This window comes from Chaetodon auriga, chromosome 20 (assembly GCF_051107435.1).
Source record: "Chaetodon auriga isolate fChaAug3 chromosome 20, fChaAug3.hap1, whole genome shotgun sequence".
Lineage (NCBI taxonomy): Eukaryota > Metazoa > Chordata > Actinopteri > Chaetodontiformes > Chaetodontidae > Chaetodon > Chaetodon auriga.
In genome coordinates, this window is record NC_135093.1 from 21,772,372 (window position 1) to 21,797,228 (window position 24,857).

At 41.8% G+C, this 24,857-nt stretch overlaps 2 protein-coding genes across 4 annotated transcripts in view; one reads left to right on the forward strand and one right to left on the reverse strand.

The window, feature by feature from the left end:
• The window catches only part of ccdc57 (coiled-coil domain containing 57), a 58,147-nt gene extending 53,563 nt beyond the window's left edge, over positions 1 to 4,584 (reverse strand). Inside the window, 3 exon segments of the mRNA XM_076759783.1 lie at positions 2,285 to 2,424; positions 2,505 to 2,582; positions 4,374 to 4,584. Of these exon segments, the coding sequence (XP_076615898.1) occupies positions 2,285 to 2,424; positions 2,505 to 2,582; positions 4,374 to 4,379 (224 nt within the window). The 5' untranslated portion in view covers positions 4,380 to 4,584.
• A 393-nt stretch (positions 4,585 to 4,977) lies between these two features.
• On the forward strand, positions 4,978 to 24,646 carry slc16a3b (solute carrier family 16 member 3b). Of its 3 annotated transcripts, none has more exons than XM_076759855.1 (6): positions 4,978 to 5,016; positions 17,957 to 18,212; positions 18,303 to 18,446; positions 19,155 to 19,879; positions 20,150 to 20,330; positions 23,548 to 24,646. In XM_076759855.1, exons 2-6 carry the CDS (start codon positions 17,990 to 17,992, stop codon positions 23,862 to 23,864), a joined length of 1,590 nt encoding a protein of 529 aa, XP_076615970.1. In that variant the 5' UTR covers positions 4,978 to 5,016; positions 17,957 to 17,989; the 3' UTR covers positions 23,865 to 24,646. The 3 variants fall into 3 exon arrangements, with proteins under 3 accessions (XP_076615970.1, XP_076615972.1, XP_076615971.1); XM_076759857.1 differs by having other exon boundaries at positions 19,155 to 19,750; XM_076759856.1 differs by lacking the exon at positions 4,978 to 5,016 and adding an exon at positions 15,579 to 15,623.
• Positions 24,647 to 24,857: the final 211 nt, after the last annotated feature.

The following is a 24,857-nucleotide window of genomic DNA, read 5'->3' on the forward strand; positions in this document are numbered from 1 at the left end:
GCTATAAATGCAGCAAATTATCATTTTCTGCACACAGATTTTTAACAGATCACTTAACAGATCACTTAGGATGTGTCACAGTCCCAACCTGCCTACAAGGTCCCAGATCATCTCAATTCTCAATTCAGATTGAATGACTATTGTCCTGATGTCTGTGGTCATGGGGTCCTTTGAGACTGGTGTTGGTCTGTATGAAGGAAGTAACAAGCTCTCTGCTGGATCCCCTGCAGTTTGCCGACTGAGCAAAGATGCCAGTGGATGATGCAGTCAACATGGGACTGCACTGCATCCTGCAATACCTCATCAGAGGCATATCTAAGGATCCTGTTTGTGGATTTCAGCTCGGTATTGAACACCATCATACCGGAAGTCCTCCACTGTAAGCTTACCCAGCTCTCTGGGTAAGCTTCCACCACGTCAGTGGTTCAACAACTTCCAGACAGACGTCTTTATCATATGACTTCATGTAAAACTATTCCCTCTTTATATCTGTCATAGACAGCTGTATCAACATTTTGTAATTCTTCGGGGTGTGAATGAAAGAGTTTGGTGTATCTCACTTCAAATCCTTGTATGAGCAAACCTCACAGAAAAAGATATTTACGATAAGAATGTGAAAATGTTCTAGCATGAGGCCCAATTGTGCATTTAGCACACATAGACATACAGCTAAAACAAGGACAACAAAGCTTAACAAAGATAAGCAAACATAAACATTTAACTATTATGTACACACTAATTTGTGAAAAAAATAGATGCAAAATATAAAGGTCTGGATCACATGAGAATTTCATTTGTACCTACAGTAAGAGAAAATTTTAAGTATGAGAAAAATTCTCTAAAACTGGTTGTACATGCCACTTACTAACAAGTCTGTGCAGCTGGTTCCTGCATGAGGTCCAATGTTGTTGGAACAGTGTGTAAGTTCAGTGAGGCAAATTCCTCATATGTGTAAATTTACTTGGCCAATAAAGCTGATTCTGGTCTGTTAAATAAAAAAAACAAAACAAAAAAAAGTGTTTTGTCAAATATTTATTTTAGACATATTTGTAGTGGTATCTTTCTATTAAAATATTTAATATTTGTGTCTGTTTTATTTGTTCAGACAGTGAGATATCTGTCTCAGAGATTGCTGCCTCCATCTCAATACAATAGAGGTAGATGGAATTTAGTTTGAGGTGCAGCACTGGAAAATGACATTTAAACATTTCAAGAGCATGCAGTAGCAATGTGTCATTCAAGACACAATGTCCCAGTTACTCTTGATAATCCACGGACCTTCACTGCAATGGGCAGATATCGCTGACAAATATTTTAAAACCTGTGCAAATAAAACCAAAAGCTATATGCATGGATAGATGCTGTTATCGGTAGGTGAGGAAATGTGTTCTTTTGTAACTTTGCTCAACCCTTTAAGAGTTCAAATGTTCAAACTGTCATGTCATAAAGATGTCATTTCAGTTTACTGGACAATTGATTACTCAACTTTTTCCACACTCAAGCAGATGAGGCACTTCTATTTATAATTACATTTAATTACTTATCAGTGACTTACTAATTATTAAATATACTCAGTTTGCTTAACATTAAACCATGGACGGCTGTGGCTCAGGAGGTAGAGCTGAGTGGTCTGTCGTTCGATCCCTGGCCTCAGTGTGAGTGGATAACACTTGTAATGAGCAAGTGGCTTCGCTGTCGTATGAATGTGTGTGCAAACAAGTGAATGCAGAGTTGTAAAGGCGCTTTGAGTGGTCTTCATACTAGAAACAGCACCATAAAAATATAGTCCGTTTATCATTTAATTCCATACAGCAACAAATATGTGCAAAAGACTATAATTAAAGAAAACAAATGCAACATGATAAAAGAACACAAATTCAAATTCAGAATTGATCAGAAGCCTGAGAAACTAGAAAAGACATGTTAGATAACATGTCACTGAAAAAAGTAATGGGTTGATTAACTGGCAGAAAATGTATATGTACCTGTATATATGTATATGTATATTTAAGGATCTTAAAATAAAATTCCAAGCATTCTTTTCACAAAAAGATTTTCTGCTTTGTCTCGTATAAGAGATTAATCAATTAATTGATAAAATAATCACCAAATTAAATGACAGTGAAAACAACTGTGTTTCAACCTGACAAAAAAGTAATAAGATGCATGTATTGCTGGTGATATCAATCTTGAGACCTGGGTCCACTGGCAAATCTTAAATTCATATGGGAGTTCACATTTACAGTACTGTGATTCTGATGTGAGGTGGATGTAGACGTGGTACCTGAGGGTGGAGCACTCTTCCTGTGCCTTTTTGAGGAAACCCTCCAGTTGATGAACCCTTGCATGCAGGAGCTGCTTCCACTCCCTCCCATTACTGTCCAGCTGGGCCTCCAAGCCTCCCAGTCCACTGTCCCCACCTGACTGCATGGCGGAAATGGGATAGGACAAAATAGGTAATCATGCATTGCAATGCATAGTATTCATGCTAATAGCCAGCTTACCTCCTGTAGCAATGCTAACAATGGTTCCATGCTACACATTATGGAGCCCCCTGGATTCCAGAAAAATTCTGTTTTTTTCTACCTAAAACATAAAACACAACAGTTTATAAAATACAACAAAACAGAAAATTCAACATTTTAGAAAACACATTTCACAAAATGGAAAAGATAGGGACAACAGTTATTGTTTGTGATTGTGCAGAACCCAAGTTAATTCATAGTTTAGAGTGATCACTGACAGTATATGGATAAAAAGTCTCACAGATTCACTGATTTGCCACGGATGTACTGTGGGATGCTTCAGGGCCAATCATTTATGCATTTGTCTTTGTGAAGTTATGAAGTTGGAGGAGGCATTTGAGGGAGTGCGTGGGTATGCAGTGACATTTACTGCCCATTTCTTGACTCTGGAGAGGTATAGGTCCTGAATGGAGGGTAAGTTGGTACCACTGATTTTTTTCTGCAGAGACTGTCAGTTGTGGTCTGTTCTGTCCTGTTTGGTGGTAAATCCAAACCAGACAGTGGTGGAGATACAGGACACAGAATAAATGATTGCAGAGTAGAATGAGATCGCCGGCTCCTGAAGTGGGTTAAATTTCATTAGCAGGCACAGGAATTCTCTGCTTGGCCTTTAGGATGACAATGTCGATGTTGGACACCCATTTCCAGTCCTATAAGATAGTGGATCCCAGAAACCTGGAGCTCTCCACAGCAGTCACAGTGCAGCACAGTATGGTGATGGAGGGCTATGTGTGCAGCTGGCTGTGTCACATCCAAGTCTAAGTGGGTGAGGTGAATGTTGACTTATCAAACCTGCAGTAAAACACATTCATGCCATGAGGTAGTTGAAAGTTCTCCACATTGCCAGGAGGATGGTTTCCTGTAGCTGGTGATGTCCTGCAGGCCTCTCCACAGTGATGCAGGGTCATTGCTTGAGAACCAGTTTTCTACTTTTTAGTGTTGCTTCTCTTTGCTACTTTGATTTCCACTGTCAGCATTTTTTTTGGCGTGGCAAAGATTTTTGTTGCATGTGCAGAAAGTTTTAGTCGGCATACGCGCCCTTACAAAAGCTGATAAAAGGTGTCACAAAATCACTGAATTCATCTAGGTCTGTAGCTACAGCCTCAAAAACGAAGCAGGTTTGTAATTTAAGATTTCCCTCTTTGGTCCATCTCCTAACAGTCTGGACCACAGGCTTAGTAGATTTTAGTTTCACTCAATGTATTGACAGGAGCACAGTTTGGAATCTCTGCTGTTGCAATTTAACCAAGAATCTGACACACTTTCCCCTTCGACGTCCTTGACAAATCTCATAAAGAGCTGCTGCTCCTCCAACTAAATCTCTGTAATACTTTCCAGTTGAGTAAAAAATACTGAATACGTTTGAAAAGCGGATTGCTTTGTGAAATGCTGTTTTCTATTTTGTTGTGTTTTGTGAAATAGTGTTGTTTTCTATGGAAAAAGATCACACAAAACCCATGTTTCTGGATTAACCTCATAATAACGATATAATGTTGAACATGACCTAATTTGCAAAAAATAGGAGCCTTCCGTCATTCAGTACAACAGCTTTCGCTTTTATAGCACTCGACGGGTATCTGCAAAATGAGTATCGTTTACGCTCGCAAATCTTGACTCTTCACAGTCAACACGAGATGGAGCGACCAAAAAAATATTTATTCAAAACTGTCTACTTAGTTATATCTTACCACTATTTTACTATTTAAGATCACAATTGAAATCAGCTAACACCACTGCAAGATGTGTGTACGCATTTATCAGTGAAGCAGAGACAACAGACAGCAAGATAGTAGTCATAGTTTTCTACTAATAGGCACACACACTGACTTACGCATTTCGTTAGCCTACCGTCATACAGTACAGCAGCTTTCGCTTTTGTAGCACTCAACGGCTATCTGCAAAATGAGTACCGTGTAGGCCCGCAGATCTTCACTCTTCACAGTCAACACGAGATGTACGGACCAAACAAATAACTACTTCACGCTTAGCTAAGAACATCATTCAACGAGCTGAATTCAACATTCCGTCAAACTTGTCTCGACCGTCTGTGATGCAAATGGCTTCCATGGCAACCGAACGTCAGTTAAATTGCTCCCCCGCTACAGTGATAAACAATTGGTTCCGTGCCCCAATGCACTACCATGAAGATTTATTTGTTTAAAACCGTCTACTTTGTTACATTTTACCACTATTTTTCTATTTAAGATCACAACTAAAATCAGTTAACACTACTGCAAGAGTGAAGCAGAGAAAACAGACAGCAAGATAGTAGTCATAGTTTAGGCCTCACGTCTTTCTTTACATATCCTGGCGTCCAGGTTATTTCATTACAATGTATTGTAGACATTAATTAAGCAGAAATTTGGAAGGAGGGAGTAAGGTGGAGTTATGGGGAATCCCGGCAGAACTTTCCGGCTGCGCGCTGCCGTACTATAAATGAAGCGCGCACACGCTGTCTCGCAGAGGCGCTTCTGAGAGAGGGTGAGTGCAGGTACCGTGTGATTTTTTTTCTTTCTTTTTTCTGTCTTTTTTTCTTCTTTGTTTTGTGTGTGTAATTTAGTTAGGCTACTGCCTTTGTGGAATACTGCATTTTGCTGTTATGCAATAACCTGTTTTACATCAGAGTAACAGGTGGTTGAATATCAGGCGAGTAAAGGGTAAAAGTGAATAAAGATTGGTGTATTAATGTACAAATTATATTGGAAGTCCTTAGGTTCTGCGTAGTGTCCGTTCTTTTATCATGTTCTAACTGTTGATGTGAAGACCAACGCCTCGGTCGTCACGTAGGCCACCGGGGTTTGTCAGCACGCACGGTGATCCGCATCTGTCTGTCGCATCTACGTCATAGAATAAGCATCAAAATAGGAGTAGGCTGTTTTATATAAAGTGGACCGAGTTCAACAGGCAATTGAGGCACTCAGTTAATACTATGACTCATATAGATATGTACGTCGCTTTGGATAAAAGTGTCTGTCGAATGACAAATTGTAATTGTAATTGTAGTCTGGATACGAGACGCACGGTAAGGTGTAAAGGGGGTGTATATCTCGGACATCTGTATTTTCTATCAAACATATAAAAAAGTGAAAGGTCTAAGTTTGGCCATACGCTCAGTGTGCACGTTTCACAAAATGTTCCGCGGCTTTTAAACTGGACTAGGTAAAATAAAAATTATATAGAAATAGTTGTCTGTTTTATTTTGTAGTGCTTTGTCATGCATCCAACCAACTACCAAGTCAACAAACTAAGACCAGACAATCGGATACCCGTCAAGTGCAACAGAAGCGAAAGCAACAACAAAAACAACAACATAGGTTATCTTGGGTGTTATTGGAATGGGTGTTATTTTACACAGAAGGCGTTAAACGGTCATTTCCTGATATGGTGGGTGATGAGGTCCGCTTGTGATGCAATGTACTCTCAGGGGTTGGGCTCTTTGTCGTAATGGATGTGACGAAGGAGTAGTCGACTGCCTACGTGCGCTCGACTGAATCCCTGAGGCTGATGCCAGGACTCTCAACATAATCATTCCTCCGTTTTACTTAACCTTGAGATACACAAGTCTGCTGACATCCTCGAGAATATCCTTCAGCCTGGAACAATAAAAAACACAGTTTGATAGGTGGCTGATTCCCCTGATGTGAATTTGAGGGTGCACTGTAAAATGTTGCGTTAAATGGTTGAAACACTGAAACGGATTTTGAACTTTTTTTCAACTTTGCAGGCTCCATGAAAATCAGCATCAGTCTTAATAGGATACTATTCATGTATTCTGAATGCAACCATTCCACATTTAAAGTAACACGCCATTCTGGCATATTGAGAGTTAGGCCCTAATTTGCACAATGGCAGTAGATATTTACTACTTGGTGTAATGTTTTTATTGCATTCAATTCAATTTTCAATTCAGTTTTAATTACATATTGCCTAACCATGGCAGAAATTGTCCTAAGACACTTTCCATATAGAGCATGCTAACCTTGAGCAAAACCTGATTCTGGGTTGGCGGATATCTTCTTCTACGAGCTGGATTTAGAGCAACAGAGAGAAACAAGGAGAGCAATAGTGCTTTCTCATCTGGCGACCTCTCAAAGCGCTTTTACAAAACAAGTCTGCATTCACCCTTCACACACACATGCGCGCAATAGTGGCTAGGCCTGCTCTACCTGCTCATTATGAGCTTTTAACCATTCACACAAACTCACACACGGATGGCACAGCATCCGGATCAATTTGAGGTTCAGTGTCTTGCCCAAGGGTACTTCGATATGTAGACTGCCGATGCCAGGGATCGAACCGTCGACCATCTCATAAGTGGATGACCACTCTACCTCCCGAGCTTCCTGAGCCACAGCCGCCGGCAAATGACAATAATAATTATAGCCATGACTACGATAATAAGAGACAAATGACTAATGATAAAATAGTGTGTGATAGTATAAGTATATGGTATGAGTATGGCGGTATATGTTTATGTTAATATATGGCAGTATATGTGCATAATAATAATAACAATAACAATGTATATAATAATAATTGGAAAATGTTGAATAATAATGACAAATTGGCTAATTTATTTGTATAGCACAATTCATACACCAGGCAATTCAAAGTGCTTTACAGAAGCATAAAAATATATTAAAATCATACATTTCAAAGAAAGAAAGAAGGAGATTAGAGGAGAACAGAAAAATAAAAAATAAAATACAATTAAAGGAAAATTAAAAACAGAAGCCAGTAAAAGACAATAATTTAGCATTTAGAATGATTTAAGTCATTGAGCAAATATATTTACTTTAAGTAAAAGCTGAAGCAAATAATAATGTTTTCAACCTTGATTTAAATGAGCTGACGGTTGGTGCAGACCTCAGGTGTGCAGGGAGAATGTTCCACAGGTGAGGAGCATAATAACTGAAAGCTGCTTCACTTTGTTTGGTTCTCATTCTGGGAACACACAATAGACCTGTCCCTGATGACCTGAGAGGTCTGGATACTTCATATGGAGTTAATAAATCTAGAATATATTTTGGTCCTAGACCATTTAATGCTTTGTAGACCAACAGTAAGAATTTAAAGTCTATTCTTTGACTCACAGGAAGCCAATGTAGTGATCTGAGGACTGGTGTGATATGGTCCATTTTTCTGGTGTTTATAAGGACTCGTGCAGCAGCATTTTGAATCAGCTGTAGTTGCCTAATTGATTTTTTGTTTAGGCCAGTAAAGACTCCATTGCAATGGTCCAACCTACTGAAAATAAATGCATGGACAAGTTTTTCCATGTCTTCTTTGGACAGACATCCCTTAATTCTGGTTATATTTTTCAGGTGGTAGTAGGCTGATTTGGTAATGAGCTTTAAATTGTTGTTAAAATTCAGGTCAGAATCAATAATTACACCAAGATTTCTGGCTTTATCTGTTGTTGTCAGTGACATGGCATTAAGGTGAGAACTGATCTTTGACCTTTCATTTTTGGGGCCAAATACAATCACTTCTGTCTTATCTGCATTAAGCTGAAGAAAATTCTGGCACATTCACTCATTGATTTGATGAATACACTCACTCAGTGAAAGTAAGGGACTGTAGTCATGTGATGACACAGAAAAATAAAGTTGTGTATCATCTGCGTAAGTATGATAAGAAATATTATGATGCTCCATAATCGGAGCTAGGGGCAACATGTAGATATTGAAAAGAAGTGGTCCGAGAATGGACCCTTGTGGCACCCCACACATCATCTTTTTTCGTTCAGACACATGCTCACCAATTGACACAAAGTAGTCTCTATCTTGTAAATAAGATTTGAACCAGTGTAGTACAGTGCCAGTAAGTCCCACCCACTTTTCCAGTCTGTCAAGAAGTATGTCATGATCAACTGTATCAAAGGCAGCACTGAGATCTAATAATACTAAGACTGAGGCTTTGGAAGCATCATTATTCAGATGTATGTCATTTAAAACAGTCTCAGTGCTGTGGTGTGGACGAAATCCAGACTGAAATGCATTAAAAAGATTGTTCTGCATCATGAAAGCATGCATTTGTTGAACAACAACCGTTTCAATAATTTTTCCTAGAAAGGGAAGATTTGATATTGGCCTGTAGTTACTTATCGCTGAAGAATCCAGATTAGTCTTTTTTAGGAGAGGTTTTATTACTGCAGTTTTCAAGGCCTGGGGAAAGTGACCAGACTGAAGAGAATTATTTATTATCTGCAACACATCTGGAGCTATGCAATTAAAGACATTTTTAAAAAAGTTTGTTGGCAGAGTATCAAGGCAGCATGTTGTGGATTTTAACTATGATATAGTTTCTGTCAGCCTTGTATGATCTAGAAGGTTAAATGTGCTAGATTAACTGGAGAACAAGAAGGCACAGATGGACTTATCATTTTGCCTGAGCTGGAGCTGCACACTGTCTTATCCTTGAAATTTTATCTGTAAAAAAGGCTGCAAATTCATTGCATGACTTATTGGATAGCAGCTCAGAAGGGACTGATGCTGTGGGGTTTGTCAGTCTATCCACAACAGAAAACAAAGTGCGGGCATTATTACCGTTTCTGTTGATAATCTCTGAGAAGAATGCTTGCCTTGCCTTCTTTAGTTCATGATTATAGGTGTGGAAACTGTTTTTGTAAATCTCATAATGAACCTGGAGTTTGGTTTTTCGCCGCCTGTGCTCTGCCTGTCTGCAGACTCTTTTCTGGACTTTGACCAGTGTGGTGTTTATCCAAGGTGTCGTTTTCCTTCCTGATAAAACTTTTGTCTTAACTGGGGCGATGGAGTCAATAATAGTCACAACTTTGGAACTGAAACTGTTTAAAAGGTCATCAGTTGAATCTGAGGGCAGTGTTGGTGATAGTGTAAAAGACTGAGTGAAAACTGTACAGGTGTTATCATTAATATAACGCTTTTTGATTACCTCTGTTCCACTTTGTTAAGAATAGCAGGTGTGGCCATTTTAAATGACACACAGTAATGATCAGAAAGAGCAACATCCGTCACCACAATCTCAGAGATATTAAGCCCTTTGGAAATAACCAAATCTAATATATGCCCTTTGTTATGTGTTAAATGTGTTATGTGCTGAGATAGGCCAAAATGATCCAGGATGTTTAAAAGTTCTTTAGCACATCCATCTTTGAGATTATCAACATGAATGTTGAAGTCACCCACGAACACAACACAGTCAAAATCAATACAAACAACAGACAGTAGATTGGCAAACTCATCGGAAAACTTTGTATTGTATTTTGGAGGCTTGTAGATGGTTACGAAGACTGATTGACAGGGAGACTTTGATTGAATGGCAACATATTCAAAAGATTCAAACTGACCATAAGAGACTTTACTTTACTTGAATTGAATGCTATCATTAAACAAAATGGCGACTCCATCTCCTCTCTTATGCATTCTTACTTCACTTATGAAACTGAAATTCGAAGGGGCTGACTCATTGAGAACTGCTGCGCTGTTATCTTGTCCTAACCAAGTTTCAGTTAAAAACATAAAATCAAGCTTGTGCTTGATGACAAAGTCATTGATCAAGAATGATTTACCTGCCAAAGACCTAACATTTAAAAGAGCTAACTTAAATGTGCTAAAAAGTCCAACATCCCCATGTTTTAGAACATACTGTGGCTGATGTGGAATACATGTTAAATTCGATGATGTGATGTTTCTGGAGAGATGGGCCGATCTTCTCCTCCTACCTATTGAGACATGAATCAATGAAGCTTCCGGCACAATGGGCCTTTGCTTTTCCTTGGAAAAGTCAGGCATACCTTTTGCCTTAAAAGCTGGACCCGGAACACATGAGTTACCAACACAAATAGGTGGCTGTGCTGGGCTTTTACTAGGGGACTGGAGTAGGTTCAGATCAAGCCGTGGAGGTGGAGGTGGTGCCCGTCGGCGCTGTGGTGGTGGAGGGGGACAGGGTGGTTGTAGGGGGCGGGGTGGAATTTGGGGGGACAAGATCCCAGATGGGTGAGGAGGAAGCCTGATACCAGCGCTGACAAGTTCGTTCATTTGATCAGTAAACTCCAGCAGGGGGGAGGAGGGTGATGGGATACCCAGTGAAGATGATGAGCTAGATGGAGTATGGGCAGTTGGAGATGGTGACCTAGGTGGAGTTTTAGTGGTTGGAGATGGTGACCTAGGTGGACATCACATGCAGTTGAAAGCCATTTGTTTACTGCCAATAATCTGCTGAATCTCTCTCCTCCTCCTCTGACTGGTGGTAAAGGCCCACTGAAGAAGACCTCAGCATTCAGAGAGCTCACTGCATTTAGCAGTTTATCTAAGTCTCGTTTGAGCACTTCAGATTGACGTTTCGCAATATCATCTGCCCCTGTGTGCAGTACAAGGTATTTCAAAGTTGGAATTTCTGCAACAATACTGAGGATTCTGTCGGTCATGTTGGAGACTGTATCATCAGGAAAGCACAACACTCTTGTGTTTCTGCTGTACATGCTTCCCATGTCTTTAATAGCAGAATCACCAACAACCAGAGTCTCAGGACCAGTCAGTAGCTTTCCTTGTAGCTTTCTAGCTTCTGACTTCCTGTCAGGCCTTACCCTTCTCTGTGAGTCCGAGGAGTTATCCAGGTTTTCATTTGGAGATCCAGGGTCCTGCAGTAGTGGAGCAAACTGATTTTGTAACTGTACACTAGCTGGTTTGGGAGCTTTGTTGCTCAGCTTCCCCTTCCCCTTTAGCTTTTATCCACAGCTGTGCCTTACTCTGCACAGGTGTTGAGGAGGATGATAACGCAGGCCAGCCTGTCGCATCACAGATCTCTGTGCGCTGGGTTCTACCTGTAGAACGTCTCCCCATATCAGCTGATTTACTCTTGGGCTTTGCCCCGAGAGCATTCCAGGGAGGACTAATACTGGCACATTTATTACTCGGTACACAGCCCTTTAGTTTTGTGGGAGCTGTATCAGAGCTAATTAGCTGGATGTTAGCATTCTCCAGTCCGCTCTTTTGAGTCAGTGGCAAAGTGCTGTCATTTCCACAAGGTCTTTTCACTTCTGCGTTTATTTTGAGACGCTGAACTTCAGTTTCCAACACTGCAACCTGCTTCAGAAGTCTGTAGAGGTCATCTGTGGAGAAAGGAGGCATCTTGGTACTAGTTAGTTAGCTTTAGCTGCCCTAGGCTTTTTCTGTTGGTAGGCCGTAGCAGGCTTTTTCTGTCAGTAGGCCAGAGCAGAGTGTATCCGTGAAATATCAGAGGTCGCAAGGGTCATCCACAACTTTTAAATATTTGTCCATAAAATATGTCTTTAGATGTCCAATTCAGCCAAAAATTAAAACTTTCAATTTTAAGGAAAATTAAAATAAATACAGAAAACAAGATGGGAAATCACGAGCCCAGACAGAAACCAGCTACCAGAGGAGGAGGAGGAGGAGCTTAAAGCACGGCCATGGCAGTTGACGCAACCATGGGCTGTAATTCACAATGCATTGGAACCTGCGAGACAAGAAAGCACAACGAATCAGGAGAAGATGTCAAGTTAGCAAAATTCATTAATGGGACATGAATGCATACAGATAGAGAGCAAGAGGAGGACAAACGGAGAGAAGAGCTTAGTGTGTTCTGGGAAGTCCCCTGACAGTCTAAAGCCTGGTTTATGCTTCTGCGTCGCGGCGACGCCATACCTACGGCGTACACCCGACACCGTCACTGAGCATTCATAGTTTTGCGTCGAGGGAATGCGTTGCTCCGCAATTCACCGCCAAGCCGCTAGGGGTGTGTGGCTGTGTCTTTGTACGGTTTCGGGGGGCTCTTGTCGGATTTCTTGGTTTTCTTCTGGTCAGAGACAACAATGGTGACTGAGATGGAGCGGTTGTTTTTGGAGATGGAGCTCATCGATATTGAACAACAAATGTTGTTACTCCAAATGTTGAAGAACAGGCGACGCAGAAGGCGCTGTTGTTGTACTGTGACCATAGGGCTGCGACTGAACCGGAAATTACGTTCTGAGCGGACCAAACACAGTCCTCGACGTTCACTTCACGACACGTCGATGCGACGCGTAGTCAGGATTTTTCACAGGTGCATGTCAGGCTACGGCGTAGGGTCCACGTAGGGGTCTGCGTCGACGGCGTAGGTACGGCGTCGATGCGACGCAGAAACATAAACCAGGCTTAAGCCTACAGCTGCATAACTGGGGGCTGGTCCAAGGCTAGCCTGCGCCAGCCTGAACTATAAGCTTTATCAAAGAGAAAAGTTTTAAGCCTACTCTTAAACACAGGGGGGTTGTCTGCCCCCTGGACCAAGACTGGAAGATGGTTCCATAGGAGAAGAGCTTGATAGCTGAAGGCTCTGGCTCCTATTCTGCTTTTGGACACTTTAGGAACCATAAGTCTAAAATAGAGTTAAAAAGGGCATTAAGTGGCCCTGTGTCATCAGGAGACATGGAAATATACAACTGTGAATCATCAACATAGCTGTGAAAATTGATACCATGTCCCCTGATGACACTGCCAAGTGGGAGCATATATAAATTAAAAAGAATCGGGCCTAAAATTGATCCTTGGGGCACACCACATTGGGAGCATGTATCCAAACATATCTCGGGCCATGGCAAAAGTGGGGATGGACAAGCCACCACTGGAGGTCAGGCCTGGGCAAATGAGTTAAACTTGTTTTTTAATAGATTTGATACTGCCCCCACTCCAGGCCTCTCTCATTGGGGCCCGACTTCTTCACACCTCTCCAGGCCGGTCGTCTCCCCTCTGTTGCAGTCTTTAACACCTCAGCTCCCATCAAACCACTCTGTTCCAACCCCCATTATTATCAAGGTTCCCCCCCCCCCACCACCTACAGCTCTGGACTACCCCCCACAGTCACCCCCCTCCCCCCTCTCCATCACTATGGACCAGGTAAGGAGGGAGCTCAGGAAGACAAAGACCTGGAAAGCCACAGGCCCAGACACCATCAGCTCCAGGGTGCTCAGGGAGTGTGCAGACCAGCTCAGTCAGGTTGTTCTGTACATGTTCAACATGAGCCTCAGTCTGGAGAGAGTCCTGACCCTGTGGAAGACCTCCTGCATGCTGCCGGTTCCAAAACCAACCCATCCCAGGGAACCAAGCCACTACAGACCTGTCGCCCTGACCTCCCACCTCATGAAAACCATGGAGAGGATCGTCCTCGGCCACCTCCATGCCCAGGAGAGCTCTGCGCTGGACCTGCTTCAGTTCGCCTATCGATCTGGCATTGGGGTGGACGATGCCATCACCTACCTGCTACACCGGGCCCTGTCTCAACTGGAGTCCCCCGGGAGCACTGTGAGAGTCATGCTTTTTCACTTCTCTAGTGCTTTCAACACCATCCAGCTGTCAATCCTGCAGGGGAAAATGGAGGTGGCTGGTGCGGACCTACAGTTGGCTGCGTGGACCATTGACTACTTCACTGACAGACCGCAGTATGTGAGGCTACACAGCTGTGTGTCAGATGTGATAGTCAGCAGCACAGGGGCCCCTCAAGGAATGGTGCTGTCACCTTTCCTTTTCGCCCTCTACACCTTGGACTTCAGGTACAACTCCACCCTCTGTTATCTGCAGAGATTCTCTGATGACAGTGCCATTGTTGGCTGTGTGTCAGAGGAGAATGAGCAGGAGTACAGGGGGGTCACTTCGTGGACTGGTGTCAGGAGAACAACCTGATCCTAAACACCAGCAAGACCAGGGAGATGGTTATTGATTTCCAAAGAAAACCTTCCCCTCACACACTGGTGAACATCTAGGGCTCGGTCATTGACGTGGTGGACTCATTTAAGTATGTGGGTGTTCACCTCAACAATAAACTGGACTGGACAGACAATACTAACACCCTGTACAGGAAGGGCCAGAGTCGCCCACACTTGCTGAGGAGACTGAGGTCCTTTGGTGTGTGCAGGGCTCTACTCTGGACTTTCTATGACACTGTGGTGGCCTCTGCAGTGCTTTATGCCATAGTGTGCTGGGGAGGGGGCAGCACGGACAGAAACAGGAAGAGACTGAACAAACTGGTTAAGAGGACCAGCTCTGTCCTGGGCTGCCCACTGGACTCCATCAAAGAGGTGGCAGACAGGAGGATGTTAGCCAAGCTGACATCCATCATGGACAACTCCTCCCACCCCTTGCACCACACTGTGAAGACCCTGAGCAGCTCCTTCAGCTCAAGACTTTTACATCCCCAGTGCAGGAAGGAGCGCTACCGCAGGTCATTCCTGCCTACAGCCATCAGACTGTATAACAGTGCACAATAACATTCACTCAAATGCAAGTTGTACTGATAACATAATCACATCTCACATTTTTCCTCTGTTTTTATGTGCAATCATCATTTTAAATTACCTAAGTGTGAACGTATTGTCTATTTTATAAATTACCATAGGGTATATAACACTTCTGCAATATTTTTTTTGTCTTCCTGTCCTCTGACTTCTTGCACTCTGTCCTGTTGCTGTAACATGTGAATTTCCCCCATTCTGGGATAAATAAAGTTTATCTTATCTTATAAGTAGAATAAGTTTAGTGACTACTTTCTCAAGGATTTTAGAGTTAGGTTTTAGCAGAGTTTACAGGACCCAAAGTGCCAGGTGCAGACAAATGAGGCAGGAGGCAGAAAGGAGTTTAAACAGTTTCAATGAACAATGAGCAATGTATGAGTTCAGGGGAGGCAGAGTCTATTGTATTGATCTGGAGAGTTGGCAGATCCGATTTCCTCATGAGAGTAGAGAGACTGGTCCAAGTTCTTTGTGAAAGCAGACAGACTGATCCAAGTTCTTCCATGATAACAGACCGACAGGGCATGGATGGAGAGATACAGTATGTGTCTGAAGATGACAGAAGCTGTCACATGCTTAAGAGATCAGATCATCTGGGAGTTACATATTACAGAGAATTTCTAAACTGTATTAACTCTATTAATACATTATATTTATCACATATAAAGAATGAGTGTAGCTGTACTGTGTATATAATCTTGTGTATCATTACTTGGGGGTGGGGGGTTAAATAAACACAACAAGAAAAAAGGTCCATTTTACCACACAGAACGGAGACTGTGACGTCCTACATCAGCTTCTGTGAGGACTGCTGTGTTCCATCACGCACCAGGGTGAGTTACAACAATGACAAACCCTGGTTCACAGCCCAACTCAGGCAGCTATGGTTGGCAAAGGAAGAGGCCTTCAGGAGTGGGGACAAAGACAGATACAAAGAGTCGAAGTACAAGTTTAGCAAGGCGGTGAAAGAGGCTAAACGGCTGTACTCTGAGAAGCTCCAACACCAATTCTCAGCTAACGACTCTGCGTCTGTCTGGAAAGGGCTCAGGCAGATCACTAACTTCAAGCCTAAAGCCCCCCACTCCATCAACGATCGACGCCTAGCCAACGACCTGAACCAGTTCTACTGCCGCTTTGAAAGACAAAGGGACAGTCCAGCAACCATCCCCCACGACACCTCTGAACAGCTCCAGCTCCAGTCACCTCCACCAATGCCCACCTTAAAGGCCCCCCCCCCCCCCACCTCAGTGACGACTCTTTCCATCCATGAAAGGGACGTCAACAGACTCTTCAGGAGACAGAACCCCCGGAAAGCAGCTGGACCGGATTCTGTCTCCCCATCTGCCTTGAAGCACTGCGCTGATCAGCTGTCTCCAGTGTTCACAGACATTTTTAATACCTCATTGGAGACATGTCACGTGCCAGCCTGCTTCAAGTCTTCAACCATCATCCCTGTTCCCAAGAAGCCAAGGACCACAGGACTTAATGACTTCAGACCCGTCGCCCTGACCTCTGTGGTCATGAAGTCCTTTGAGCGCCTTGTGCTCTCACACATCAGAGACATCACTGACCCTCTCCTGGACCCCCTGCAGTTTGCCTACAGAGCCAACAGGTCTGTAGACGATGCAGTCAACTTGGCCCTCCACTTCATCCTCCAGCACCTGGACTCCGCAGGAACCTACGCTAGGATCCTGTTTGTGGATTTCAGCTCTGCCTTCAACACCATCGTCCCAACTCTGCTTCAGGAGAAGCTCTCCCAGCTGAGCGTGCCTGACTCCACCTGCAGGTGGATCACAGACTTCCTGTCTGACAGGAAACAGTGCGTGAAGCTGGGGAAACACCTCTCTGACGCTAAGACCATCAGCACCGGATCCCCCGAGGGCTGTGTTCTTTCTCCTCTGCTCTTCTCCCTGTACATGAACAGCTGCACCTCCAGTCACCAGTCTGTCAAGCTCCTGAAGTTTGCGGACGACACCACCCTCATCGGACTCATCTCTGATGGCGACGAGTCCGCCTACAGGTGGGAGGTTGACCATCTGGTGACCTGGTGCAATCAGAACAACCTGGAGCTAAATGCTCTAAAGACAGTGGAGATGGTTGTGGACTACAGGAAGAACTCAGCCTCACCCGCCCCCATCACCCTCTGTGACTCCACTATTGACACTGTGGAGTCTTTCCGCTTCCTGGGAACTATCATCTCCCAGGACCTCAAGTGGGAGCCGAACATCAGCTCCCTCATCAGGAAAGCACAGCAGAGGATGTACTTCCTATGGCAGCTGAAGAAATTCAGCCTGCCAAAGACAATGATGGTGCACTTCTACACAGCCATCATTGAGTCCATCCTCACCTCCTCCATCACCATCTGGTACGCTGCTGCCACCGCCAAGGACAAGGGCAGACTGCAGCGTGTCATTCGGTCTGCAGAGAAGGTGATTGGCTGCAATCTACCATCTCTTCAGGACCTGTACGCCTCCAGGACCCTGAGGCGTGCAGAAATGATTGTGGCTGATCCCTCTCACCCCGGACACAAACTCTTTGAGCCACTCCCCTCTGGCAGGAGGCTGCGGTCCATCAGAACCAAAACCTCACGCCACAAGAACAGTTTTTTCCCGTCTGCTGTCAGCCTTACCAACAAGGCCCGGAACCCCCCCCGACACTCTTCACATTCCACCTCGGACTCATTCTGTCACATTGACTGATATAAATATAACTCTATGCGTTACATTAACGCTCAACTTGGACTTCTTTCTGAAAAACAGTACTGTGTTTCTGATAAATAGCAAGAACAATAACAGACTTGTGTATATATATTTAAATTGTTATATTTTATGCTCTTATTTTAGTAGATGTGTCATATTTTAGTAGATGTGTCATGCACCAATTTCACCAGAAAAAATTCCTCGTATGTGTAAAAGCATTCTTGGCAATAAAGCTTTTTCTGATTCTGATTCTGATTCTGATTCTGACACTGAACTGATTATAATGCTGTGATGAAGAGGAATCTTCATCTCTCTTGATTTAACCTCTGAGTTTTAAACTGTATTAAGTATGAAGTGCTCTAGGACATGACCATGGGATAAAATGATTAACAAAATCAACATGAAAATTTTGAGGAAATATAAAGACCTTATGACTTAAGGGTTTGTTTTTACCATTGTGTTTATAGCCACTGACCTCAACACAACAGTCAGAGAGCAACATGGGAGGAGCAGTGGTAGATGACGGGCCTCCTGGAGTGAAGGCACCAGACGGCGGCTGGGGTTGGGCAGTGTTGGCTGGCTGCTTCATCATCACTGGCTTCTCCTATGCTTTTCCCAAGGCTGTCAGCGTCTTCTTCAAAGAGCTGATCCGAGAGTATGATGTTGGCTACAGCGACACTGCCTGGATCTCATCCATTCTGCTTGCCATGCTATATGGCACAGGTAGACAAGGATAACACATATCAAAATGCTCAAAATACCATACTACACATGTGTATACTGTGTGCTTACTGATTGATTTTGTTTTCTTAGGCCCTCTATGCAGTGTATTGGTGAACAGGTTTGGCTGTCGACCAGTGATGATGGTTGGAGGGCTTCTTGCCTCGCTGGGAATGATTCTGGCCTCCTTTGCCACCAGCATCATGCACATCTACCTCTGCACTGGCGTTATAACGGGTAAGTCACAGCACAAACATATACAGCACAAAATCGTAAATGGACTGTATTTATGTAGTGCTCTTCTAGTCTTAATGACCATTCAAAGTGCTTTTACAACACTAGTCAGCATTCACCTGTTACACACACGTTTGTGGACTGGTTGATATATGCTACCTGCTAATTATGTCCAGCAACCATTTACACTCACACACAGCATCAGGAGCAATTTGTGGTTCAGTATCTTGTCCAAGGATACTTTGACATGTAGACTGCAGGGGCCAGTTATCGAAGTTACCAGAATGGAAGCAATGGAAATAAAAATAACACAAAATACAGTACTGTAGTGCTACATTTTTGCAATGTGTGTCTTTTTTCCTTGTAACTGTTTTGTCAGTCACACCATCTATACAGCAGCATATCTTGACAACTACTCTCCAAAATTTTCATGAAGTTTGCTATATTCTTGCTCTGGAAAGAAGGGAATTGAATATGGCTGTTTTTGGTGAGGGTAAGGGTGAGGGTCAGGCAAATAGTAGTTATGGTTGGGGTTAGGTGAAGATAGGGTAAGTCTCCAGGAAATGATTTTAAGTCCAACGTCCTCTAAAGTAATGGACCGCTGTGTGTTTTACAAATACACACAACTTTACATGTCTTTGTCATGCAGTGCTTTGCAAAGTTAATTACATTATATAATTATATATTATATCATTGCCTTTCTCTCTTTAGGTCTGGGTTTGGCATTAAATTTCCAGCCGTCTCTGATAATGCTGAATCGCTACTTCAGTGAAAAACGTCCTCTGGCCAATGGCTTGGCTGCAGCAGGCAGCCCTGTGGCATTGTGCTGTCTCTCCCCACTGGGACAGATTCTGCAGTACCAGTATGGCTGGAGGGGGGGATTCCTCATACTGGGAGGGATGCTGCTCAACTGCTGTGCCTGTGGTGCCCTCATGCGGCCATTGCTGTTCCTTAAGAAACCTCAAGAGCTGGATGGTGCAGTGAGGGAAAGGAAAGCTGAGCCAAAGAAAAAACTGTTGGATTTCAGCGTGTTCAAGGACAGAGGTTTTGTCATCTATGCCATAGCAGCATCTGTTATGGTGCTGGGCTTGTTTGTGCCCCCTGTGTTTGTGGTGAACTATGCTAAAGGCCTCGGCTATGAAGACACCAAGTCAGCATTGCTGCTCACCATCTTGGGATTTGTTGATATGTTTGCTCGGCCTGTGTCAGGACTTATAGCAGGCATGAAGTGTGTGCGGCCCAGAGCCGTCTACATGTTAAGCTTTGCTATAATCTTCAATGGGTGCACTGACATTATAGGATCACAGGTAACAATGCAGGAATGGGTTCTATATCACAAGGAGAATGGAGAGGAACATGCCTGTATGCCACAAAGACCAACCAGGATTTGCAGTCACTTCACAAACATACTGTTTCTGTCTGTTGCCATCATGCAGGTCCAAAGAACTAATCTATTTTAAAGAAAAAAAATAAAGAAAAAGAAAAAGAAAAAAACCCCACTGAATTTAAAGAAAGAGATTCTGTCGTTAGGCTGGTGAAAAGTGACTGATGTAGATGTAGGTTAGTTCATGAACAGTGAATACTGTAAATTTGACAGGCTAGGTTACTGTTTATATAGCTCCTGATCAACAAGGCCTGTTTCATCACCTGTTTGTTCCTTGAAGCTATTATTAGGTTGAGTAATTTCCTTTTTTCTCTGCTTCCAGGCAAATGACTATACAGGTTTGGTGGTCTTCTGTATCTTCTTTGGTATATCCTATGGCATGGTGGGAGCGCTACAGTTTGAGGTTCTCATGGCTATCGTAGGAACAGAGAAGTTCTCCAGTGCCATTGGCCTAGTGCTGCTGATGGAAGCTATTGCTGTACTTGTGGGACCTCCTGGAGCAGGTCAGAGCATGAAAGAAATGAACGTGAACGTGTCTCTCGTAACATTCAAATCTCTTACACATTTGTTCATCTGAGACTGTATATACTTAAGGTTCATAGTTTTCATTTTTTCCCAATTCTGAACAAAAAAGCAGATGTTTTTCAAATGATGGTTAATACAGGTATTTTCACCAGGACTTAAGTGACCAAGCATCCAGACAGTGACAGATCTAGAGTAATATTCATGATGTGGCAAGAGGGTGGCATGCGGAAAGTTTGAGCCAGTAAAATGTAAAACTAAGATTCAAAGTTTCATTCATTGCTGCAGAAATCTCAATAGAGATTTTGGAATAATAGTTTAAGCAATAAAGTGAGATGTAGTAATAGTACAATTATTATTATTATTGTTATTATTATTATTATTACCCTTTAAATACAATAAGATGTATATTAGAGTATTATAGTAGAAATTTAATAACAATATAATTAGAATAATACCATTTGATTAATGATAGTAAATAGTATATATTATAAAATTAGTATTATAATAGTATAATTTACTAAATAATAAATACAAATAGAAAATAAAATGGTGAGGAGGGAAATAGTACAATAATAAAATAGTATATAATAATAATAATAGATACATTTAATAAATACAAAGAGAATACTGTTCTGTATGTTGTCCAACTCTTTTTAATTTTATTATTATATTTAAATATATAAATATAAATACATTTATAAATAAACATAAATTGAATACATAAATAAAATATTATTTACTATATATACATATTCAATACAATTTATACTGCACTGTTTTATTTAGTTATTACCATACCAAACATATGTAATACCCCTAAAGGTGTGTCTTATTTATAATTGCCTTATAATTGTGTGTCTTGGATTATATCTGTATCCTTACACTACTATAAAAATATAGAAAGCAGACTGACTGCCAGTGTCTCACTATTTGATTTGTATTTTTTTTTCATATTTCTCAGTGATGACTATTAATACTTACAGATACGCAATTTCTATTATTATTATTATTATTATTATTATTATTATTATTATTATTATTTCAGTATTTCAAAGCTGAATGAGCTGTAGTCGGACCTAGAGTATAAGAAAAGCTAAATCAATGGGGACATAGACAGAAAAAGCCATTTCCACAATGTAAAAAACTTTTGGCACGTTTCATGTTCATCAGATTATATATAGACATATCCACAAGTATTAACCAAGGAAGATAATTTAAATCTATGCTATACAAAAGTGAGATTTTACAATTGCTTATGGCAAGTTTAGTTCATGTAAGCCTAACATTGATTTGCACTGATCTCTTGAGCATTGAGTAGCGATTAGAGCTGAGTACCATCTTTGAAGCCACACAGGTACAGTTCAAAATAAGTAGTTGTCCACTATCGCTAACCAGATCAATCACTGTTTTTGGTAGAAATTATATTTCTACATGGCAAATAATCTACTAGTAGGTGTAGTAGAGTAATAGAAAACCAACAGGCCCAACAGACATGCATGCTGCTAATTCTGTGTAATTGAATCATTAACTGAAAGGGGCATGTTCCAATTGGTAGCAGTGCGCAGTTCAATTAGTGAGGTCATTCATTCTGTGAAAAAACAGGTGTCAAATAGGTGGCCCTTATTTAAGGACAAAGGCAGCAAATGTTGTACATATTGCTTAGAATGCATTTCTCTCTGAAAATCAGCAGACATTGTTCAGAAGAACAGCATACTTTGATTAAAAATTGATTGGAGAAGGGAAAACATATAGAGAAGTGCAGAAAATGATAGGCTGCTCAGCCAAAATGATCTCAAATGCTTTAAAATGGCAACCAGATGGCAAAACCAGAAAGACATGGAAGAAAATGGAAAACTACCATTCAAATGGATCGAAGAATAGCCGAAATGGCAGACTCAGCCAATGATCAGCTCCAGGATGATCAAAGAAGGTCTAAAGTTACCTGTGAGTACTGCAACAATTAGAAGACGCCTATGTGAAGCCAAGTTATGGGCAAGAAGCCCCGGCAAAGTTCCACTGTTGAAAAAAAATAACGTCGTGCTGAAGAGTTTACAATTTTCCAAAGAATACATTGACTCGCCTAAACAGAAATGGCACAACATTTTGTGGACTGACGAAAGCAAGATTGTTCTTTTTGGGTCTAGGGGCCGCAGACAGTTTGTCAGACGACCCCCCCCCCCCAACACTGACAGTGAAGCATGGTGGTAGAAGCATCATGATATGGGGATGTTTCTCATACTATGGTGTCAGGCCTATTTATTGCATACCAGGGGTCATGGATCAGTTCGAATACATCAAAATACTTGAAGAGGTCATATTGCCTTATGCCGAAGAGGAGATGCCTTTGAAATGGGTGTTTCAACAAGACAACGACCCCAAACATACCAGTAAGCGAGCAGTATCTTGGTTCCAGACCAACATGATTAATGTTATGGAGTGGCCAGCCCAATTGCCAGACCTTAATCCAATAGAAAAAATTGTGGGGTGACATCAAAAATGCTGTTTCTTAGGCAAAACCAAGAAATGCAGAGGAATTGCGGAAGGTAGTCCAATCAAATGTAGCCCAGGGGTTGGTCAACTTCATGCAACACAGATGTGAAGCAGTCCTCAGAAACAGTGGTTATACAAATAAATATTAGTTCAGTGATTCACAGGAAAGCTAAATCTTCCAGCATTTTTCAGTTTATGCAGTAAATGTTTGAGTTTGTAAAGAAAAATGCAGACACTGCTATTCTTTTGAACAGCCTAATATTACTTTTTCTTCACCTTCTGTCAAGTAATGACAAATTTGATGAATCTCTCTTCATGTTTTGATTTGGCATAGAATGTGCAGTGTTCCCAATCATTTGCGTGTATGGAAATAAAAGCTATTACAAGGAATTTGAGCTTTACTCACGTTTTTAAACACACTACTGTATGTGTTGTCAGCTCTAAAGTGGCCCTTCAAAACCTTTAAACCAAAATCCTTTATAAAGACACAAAAGAGCCATGAACTGAAGCTTACAGTTGCTATTCAGCCAAAAGTATTGACACAAATATTCACGAGAGAAGCTAATTCAAGAACATCACTCTATAGCTACTGTCACTTCTGGATATGTTCAGTGTTCTTCTAGTAGTATGTGGTGTCTTACACCACCACTGTTTCACTTTTACAGTCAGTGACAGCCATGCTAATATTCTTGTACTATCCACCAGGTCTTCTCTTGGATGCCACACATCAGTACATGTATGTCTTCCTGTTGGCGGGCTGTGAGGTCACACTGTCAGCCTTTGTCATCACCTTGGGTAACATCCTTTGCATTAGAAGGAAACCGGAAGATCCACAGACTATGATGGAGATGGCTGACACTGTCTCAGAGAAAGAGGGGCTAAACTGTAAAGTGGAGGGTGAGGAAGATGATGAAGGCCAAGAGGGAAAAGAGGATGGAAACGTTGCCAGTGTGAAAGCGGGGGAGATGATGGTGGTGAAAGAGATGGGGGATGAGGGTCAAGAGGAAAACACATCATTATGAAGAACAGAATGGGCAATGACAAAAGGCAATGAGGAGTGCACTAAGAGGATAAATATAAGAAGTACTGAGTATGATCTCTGGCAAACAGAATGAGCAAGAAGCCAGAGAGAAAGTGAGGGAACAAGGGCATAAAAAGAGGGCTGATTCTACCATTTGGATGAAAATCACAGTCTGATATAATGTTACAAGACAGAGAAGACTCATTAATTAAGAAATGGTTTTCCTTGTATTAGTTCTAAAACATGTTGATCAGGTTCTGCTCATCCTGGAGATAAATGGAGTGGACATATCCTGTTTTCCCATTCAGGACTCAAGCTATTCTACTTCACATTTCCTTAATGATTTAAAATGGGCTTATAAAAAACCCTTCACTTAAGGTCAACTTGGGAATACCCCAAGCTTAAATTTCAAATAGTGTACTTGTTTGTTGCACTCTTTTGCTTTATTTATTGAAAGTATTGACACTGTATGTCACAATAGGACATCTCACTTTCAAAAACTTGTAAAAATAAAGAATTATTTCAACATGCACCCTGGCAACTGAATGACATACTCTAGCTGTACACTCATTGTCATAATTTCAAAGAAGTTTTTGTTTGCTCCATGATTGCTGTGTGCTACTTTCTGAAACTTCATCCAGTGACTGCCTGATGCATTTGTCTATAGGATACTGGAAAAAAACTTGCAATTGTTCGTCTCAGGGCGGTGTATTGGTGCTATATATATACAGCCGTCTATCTTGTTGTTACTACTCTGTAAAGGTCTGCCTAATGCTGCAACACGGGGAGCTGCTGTTTGGTGTTGGTATGATGCCAGATGGTGTGATGTATGTACTCTGTGCCTTCTTTGTATCTGTTCAGTCTAATGCTCAACAGACCGCAACTACATCACAACATAGGCATGTACTGCCTATTTTTCCCAAATAAATATATTTTCTATTGAGAAAAAAATTACATCTTTTTACCAGGCTTACATTCACACGAAATATGTAAG